Source organism: Coregonus clupeaformis, unplaced genomic scaffold, assembly GCF_020615455.1.
Source record: "Coregonus clupeaformis isolate EN_2021a unplaced genomic scaffold, ASM2061545v1 scaf0389, whole genome shotgun sequence".
NCBI classification, from domain to species: domain Eukaryota; kingdom Metazoa; phylum Chordata; class Actinopteri; order Salmoniformes; family Salmonidae; genus Coregonus; species Coregonus clupeaformis.
This window is the reverse complement of record NW_025533844.1, coordinates 77,148-84,516: the sequence shown is the minus strand read 5'-3', so window position 1 is coordinate 84,516 and position 7,369 is coordinate 77,148. Positions and strand designations below refer to the sequence as shown.

General features: G+C 40.8%; 1 protein-coding gene across 1 annotated transcript; it reads left to right on the top strand.

Moving 5' to 3' along the window:
- Positions 1 to 2,278: 2,278 nt before the first annotated feature.
- On the top strand, positions 2,279 to 4,485 carry LOC123484639 (metalloprotease TIKI1-like). Its single transcript, XM_045215192.1, has 2 exons — positions 2,279 to 3,142; positions 3,874 to 4,485. Exons 1-2 carry the CDS (start codon positions 3,035 to 3,037, stop codon positions 4,483 to 4,485), a joined length of 720 nt encoding a protein of 239 aa, XP_045071127.1. The 5' UTR covers positions 2,279 to 3,034.
- The last annotated feature ends 2,884 nt before the right edge of the window (positions 4,486 to 7,369 follow it).

Here is a 7,369-nt window from a genome sequence, read left to right as displayed (position 1 = left end):
TGCACAAGATGATGGACGACTGTGACAACATCATGGATTGTTACCGCATGAACAACCAGACCCGTCGCCAGACCTCAGTCTTAAGGGGGGCATATGAAATGCATGGGAGGGCAGGGCACAATTATTATTAGCCTACAGTACGTATATTTAATAATACATTCCCTCAAGTGGGGGGGCACAAGCATTTTTGGGGACGGGCCCGGCCCCCAATGGCCCGGCCCCCAATGGCCCGCCCATAGCGACGGGTGTGTGAACAACTGCAACGTGATGGACGGCCACTGGCTGATGTACAAGCAGCCACACTTCAGAGGCAAGATGAGACCTGGAGAGTACAGGAACTTTAACATGGGAATGGGTGATATAAGAGGTATGAGGTTCATGAGCATAAGGCGTATCATGGATTCCATGTAGTCAATATTGCTGGATATACCCTTAGCAAGAAAAGCCATTGAATAAAATAATTAAAAACCTTTCCTATTAGTTTGACGGTATCATTTTATTTATTAATTTTTTACTTAGCCAGGATACTCCACTCAGTAGCACTTGCCACTGTTTTCCAGGGAGTCCTTGGTTCAATAAAAAAAATTACTATCACTAGAACATGATTCAGTGCTGTGATGCCTGCTTGATCGGTAGATAATCTGATCAATGACAGATATCAAGGCTTTGTTGACATATGACATAACTAGGCAAAACTGCCTTGACTTCAAAAAAATCATACTCTACTAATCTACTTTGGCACAAAACAACTTTTACTTTAGGAAATTTTTCTAAGTGTAAGAATCACTTGGGAGGTGAGGGAATCTCTTTCAGATACTTTTTTTAGCCACTAGAGGGTGCTCCTACAGGTTCTATGTGTAATGGTCAGGGAGAAGTAGCTTTTATAGTAAATCATTTAGGCCTTCAGTCAGGTTTGGGGTCAATTCCATTTAAATTCCAGTCAAGCAATTTCAGGAAGCAAAAAAAAATCCTATTTGAAAAACTTTCAAGAGAATTGGAATTGGAATTTCAGTGTACTTCCTGAATTGACTGGAATTTAAATGGAATTCACCCAAAGCCTCCCTTCAGCAGTTGAGTTGATGAGAAATAGCATTTAAAAAAAGAGTACAGATTTTTTTTAAATCACTAAAATAACTTATATTAGGACATGACAGTGTAGCTCTGTAAAGGTGTGACTGTTAATGGATTAATGGTTTGAGTGGGCTCTTTTATATTTGTTTCATACACTTTCAAATAAGTTTGTTTAAATCAATGAAAAATGTCCTAATACATTCCCATTGAGTAGTTCTACACACTAAGCCCATTGTAGTGGGCTATTGCCTAGTATCGCCAGACAACAATTTATAGCACTATCGATTTTATTGTGTGTTGTGTAAGATGCATTTACCAACAAACCAACTGTCTTTACTCAATATTTTCATTTACACCAGACATACGTATGTCTCTTTACTCTAGTCTATATATCAACATGTAGGCTATTAACTGAGTGGTGTGAGTTGCATTTAAGGGCAGAAAGAATGAATGAGAGCCCAACGGTGCCCTTGGCGGGTGTATTCTAATGGTAATAGCTGGTGGTTTGTACGACATTAGCAGGACATTATGGAACTACGGGAAATCCAAACACCCGCCTGCCCTCCTCAATTGCGGCTCCGCTAATAGTCAACACAAGCCCATTATCCTCACAAGCCCGCCCAATAAAGGTGAATCAGTGATTTACCATTATAATGGAAAAAGTGTGCGATATTTCAAAAAATGTTTTCTCAACAACTTATCTGTCCTCCCTAAATAGTAATCTACTAGTAATACATTTGCTATTACAAAAGTTATGATATTTTGTCTTATTGGTTCACACTTAATAAAGTTTGCATCTACTAGTAATACATTTGCTATTACAAAAGTTATGATATTTTGTCTTATTGGTTCACACTTAATAAAGTTTGCATCGTTTGTATGCCCTATGCTTAGTGTTAATTAACCTGTAGCCTACTGCTCTCACTCCTGCCGCTGTGAAGGCTCTGGGAAAAAGCTGAATCTTGTCGGCTCCCGATGAAGTCCTGAGGAGCAGATCAGACCATAGTCGGTTTCTACTTTTGAAGTGAATGCGTGTGCTCCTCCCGCCACGACCCGCGGGGGATGAGATGTTAAATCAGATTATTGCACAGTGTGAGAGTGTACAAGGGGGAGGGTGGAGGGGGTGGAGGACGGGGGGCAGGGGGTGGGGGGGTAGGTAGTGCCTAGCATAGAGATGCTTACACACTCCAGCAACACTGTGAGAGAAATGAGGGGAGTCTGGAGTTATGGAATCAAGGAGGACACGATAGAGAAAGTTTCTCCAGTTACTTCGAGGATTTGGGGACGGGTTGATGCCGCTTGGAATTGGACAAACGATTCAGGAGAAAGTGTTGCAACGTTCGAATTCCGAACAGCACCGGTGAAACCGTTTGTTTCTGCGGGCCGGTGTTTGGAAGTAGATAACAGCGGAGTAGGAACAACATTGTAGCGAGGAATTCCACCGCTCATTCCGGAACCTGAAGACGCACGAAGTTTAGTTCAGAACCTGTTGCTCGCCTGCACTTTGGATACTAATTTACTCACCGTGCACAATCTGCTCGGTTCTAAGAGTGGGCTACAAACACTGGAAAGTTAGATTTGATTTATCTCACTGAGGACTTGTAGCCTAGCCTACTGTCCTGGAGCAAGTTGTAGGCTTTCATCCAGTGCCATGCGAGGCACGGTATTATCAAATATGAGGGAGAGGGAAAGTGTCAGATTCAAGACAACAGCATGATGCCATAAACACAACATAACGTCAATGCCTTCACACGAGTGGAAAAAAAACATCACTCAAGTATTGAATGCAATTTCACACAAACATGAGTTCTTCAGGCGGCAGAAAGATAGATAGGCTATATGTCGATGTGTTTTACTTATTATTTCCATGGAACTGAAATTCGGAAAATAATTTAGGCAATTTCCCCGGAGAGAATTGTTGTTGGGTAGCTTCATCTTGCGACACGTTGTGAAAATAGTTACGATGCTGGTCACTTGGGTCACATATATTCAAGCATTCCTAATACTGCTGGTGAAAGGAGCCGACCAATGGAGCTTCCGGGAGTCCTCTAACTGCGAGCTAAAAAGGAAAGTAAGTTCCCTAATATCACTTCCACTTGAATATAATTAATGCTTTAGCCAAACATCTAAGTAAATTATGCTTCTTTTTTTTCTTTCAACAACAACAAACAATCTCCAATGGAACTGGGATTTGAGTATCTGAATGTCCACTGTCCAGTTTTAGCCTATATGATTCTTCTTCATTCACTTTTCATTTACAACATTGGGGTTGTTCTAGAGGCTAGTTCATTCATCCGCGAGTGTAGCCTAATCCACAAATAGGTGTTACCCTCTAAAAGTAGGTCTAAATGTTCCATATCCTCTAAGAGCGCAGATCATTTCGGAGGTCTATCGTGTGAGTCTAGTGCGCTGTGAAGTGTTCTGTTGATAAGGCATTATCAGTCCATTAACGAGCATCAAATAGCCTATCGCATTTAGAATCAACAGTCTCGGTCAATTTAAATAGCTCCATGTTTACACTGTCTATTTGCGTATGGATGATAACTAGCAGTTATTTCTGGTTACTGCGAGTCTGTTTTTAGACCAGCCAGCTATTAAAATGGTTTGTTTGTCCATGTATTTGTTTAATATTAGTGACATATTTGGCGAATGACATCACACACACATGCACACAAACACACACACACACATTGTATATGTGCATTAGGGGACATAAGGTTTTGAACATGAATATGGTTTTTATAGCCTAGTAATAATAACTCATTCACTCTTCTTTTCTTTTCCAATTTTCCGCGTCGGCAGCAAAGTGATCTGAACTCTTTCCTGTGGACCATCAAACGCAACCCTCCGTCCTACTTCTACGGCACGATCCACGTCCCTTACACACGCGTCTGGGACTTTATCCCGGAGAACTCCAAGAAGGCTTTCCAGGAGAGCAACATGGTGTACTTGGAGCTGGATCTAACTGACCCGTACACCATCTCAGCCCTGACCAGCTGCCAGCTCCTTCCCCAGGGGGGAACCCTACAGGACGTTCTACCCAGGGACATCTACAGACGTCTCAAGAGGCACTTGGAGTACGTCAAGCTCATGATGCCGTCCTGGATGACTCCTGACCAGAGGGGTAAAGGTCTCTACGCTGACTACCTGTTTAATGCGATAGCGGGGAACTGGGAGAGGAAGAGGCCCGTGTGGGTGATGTTGATGGTGAACTCGTTGACGGAGGCGGACGTTAAGACAAGGGGGGTCCCGGTGTTGGATCTGTACCTGGCCCAGGAGGCAGAGAGGATGGGGAAGAGGACAGGAGCCGTGGAGAAAGTGGAGGAGCAGTGTCACCCGCTCAACGGACTCAACTTCTCTCAGGTGAGTGTTTGGGGGGGGTCCATCCCAAATGACACCCTATTTTCTACATAGTGCGCTACTTCTGACCAGTTGTCGATGGTCTCAAATGGCACCCTATTCACTATATAGTGCACTACTTTGAACCAGGGCCCAGTCAAATGGCACCCTATTCACTATATAGTGCACTACTTTGAACCAGGGCCCAGTCAAATGGCACCCTATTCACTATATAGTGCACTACTTTAGACCAGGACCCATCGTAATCTATTAGGTGTGATTTTAAACATTCACAATTTCGCATAAATCAAGAACAATGTTTGGATTTCAAGAAAGACCTGAAATCAAATCACATTTTATTTGTCAGATACTTCCTAAACAACAGGTGTAGACTAACAGTGAAACGCCAACTTAGAGGTCATTTCCTACAATGCAGAGTTAAAGATAAATATATAAAATACAAAATAGAAATAGTGACATGAGGAATAAATATACAGATAATAATTAATAACATGGCTATATACAGGAAGTACCAGGTAATAACATGGCTATATACAGAGAGTACCAGGTAATAACATGGCTATATACAGAGAGTACCAGGTAATAACATGGCTATATACAGGGAGTACCAGGTAATAACATGGCTATATACAGAGAGTACCAGGTAATAACATGGCTATATACAGGGAGTACCAGGTAATAACATGGCTATATACAGGAAGTACTAGGTAATAACATGGCTATATACAGGAAGTACTAGGTAATAACATGGCTATATACAGGGGTACCAGGTAATAACATGGCTATATACAGGGAGTACCAGGTAATAACATGGCTATATACAGGGAGTACCAGGTAATAACATGGCTATATACAGGGAGTACTAGGTAATAACATGGCTATATACAGGGAGCACCAGGTAATAACATGGCTATATACAGGGAGCACCAGGTAATAACATGGCTATATACAGGAAGTACTAGGTAATAACATGGCTATATACAGGAAGTACTAGGTAATAACATGGCTATATACAGGGAGTACTAGGTAATAACATGGCTATATACAGGGAGTACCAGGTAATAACATGGCTATATACAGAGAGTACCAGGTAATAACATGGCTATATACAGGGAGTACCAGGTAATAACATGGCTATATACAGGAAGTACTAGGTAATAACATGGCTATATACAGGAAGTACTAGGTAATAACATGGCTATATACAGGGGTACCAGGTAATAACATGGCTATATACAGGGAGTACCAGGTAATAACATGGCTATATACAGGGAGTACCAGGTAATAACATGGCTATATACAGGGAGTACTAGGTAATAACATGGCTATATACAGGGAGCACCAGGTAATAACATGGCTATATACAGGGAGCACCAGGTAATAACATGGCTATATACAGGAAGTACTTGGTAATAACATGGCTATATACAGGAAGTACTAGGTAATAACATGGCTATATACAGGGAGTACCAGGTAATAACATGGCTAAATACAGGGAGTACTAGGTAATAACATGGCTATATACAGAGAGTACCAGGTAATAACATGGCTATATACAGGAAGTACTAGGTAATAACATGGCTATATACAGGGAGTACCAGGTAATAACATGGCTATATACAGGAAGTACTAGGTAATAACATGGCTATATACAGGGAGTACCAGGTAATAACATGGCTATATACAGGAAGTACTAGGTAATAACATGGCTATATACAGGGAGTACCAGGTAATAACATGGCTATATACAGGGAGTACCAGTACTGAGTCAATGTGGAGGGGTACCAGGTAATAACATGGCTATATACAGGGGTACCAGGTAATAACATGGCTATATACAGGGAGTACCAGGTAATAACATGGCTATATACAGGGAGTACCAGGTAATAACATGGCTATATACAGGGAGTACCAGGTAATAACATGGCTATATACAGGGAGTACCAGTACCGAGCCAATGTGCAGGTGTACCAGGTAATTGAGGTAGCTACGGTTCCTTCAGAAAGTATTCATACCCGTTGACTTATTCCACATTTTGTTGGATTAAATGGATTACATTTTTTTTTCTCTCACACATCTACACACCCATAATGACAAAGTGAAAACATGTTTTTAGAAATGTTTGCACATTTCTTGACAATGAAATACAGAAATATCTAATTTACGTAAGTTTTAACACCCCTGAGTCAAAACTTTTTTTTGGGGGGGGGGTATATCAGCTTAATATTAAATGTGATTTTCTGGATTTTTTTTCTTCTCATTTTGTCTGTCATAGTTGACGTGTACCTATGATGAAAATTACAGGCCTCTCTCATCTTTTTAAGTGGGAGAACTTGCACAATTGGTGGCTGACTAAATACTTTTTTCCCCCACTGTACATATATATACATATCCTTTAAAAAAATATATATTTCCCTTTATTACTTTCCAGGATGGATAAATTGTTCTACCTGGATCTTTAGCTAATATTATTATTATTATTATTATGTACATTTCTCTAAAACATGTTACCATTCTGTTCATGGTCTGTCAGGAATCCTCTGTCTAATAACTGTTTTCATATTTCCTTGTAATACAAGGTTGTGAGTAGAGATGCAGTTTGGTGGTAGTGGATGGATGTTTTTTTAATCGTTATAAAATCAGACGATATTTTCGTATCTTGATCTGACGCTTACAGAAAATGACGTAAGCCTTGCAGTAAGTGACTGTCAGGACATGTATAGTAACAGAGAGGGATATGGTATATCATGAGTTAGGGGGCGGCAGGTAGCTTAGTGGTTAAGAGCGTTGTGCCAGTAACCGAAAGGTCGCTGGTTCTAATCCCCAAGCCGACTAGGTGAAAAATCTGTCGATGTGCCCTTGAGCAAGGCACTTAACCCTAATTGCTCTGGATAAGAGCATCTGCTAAAAATATATATATACATTTTTTAAATATATA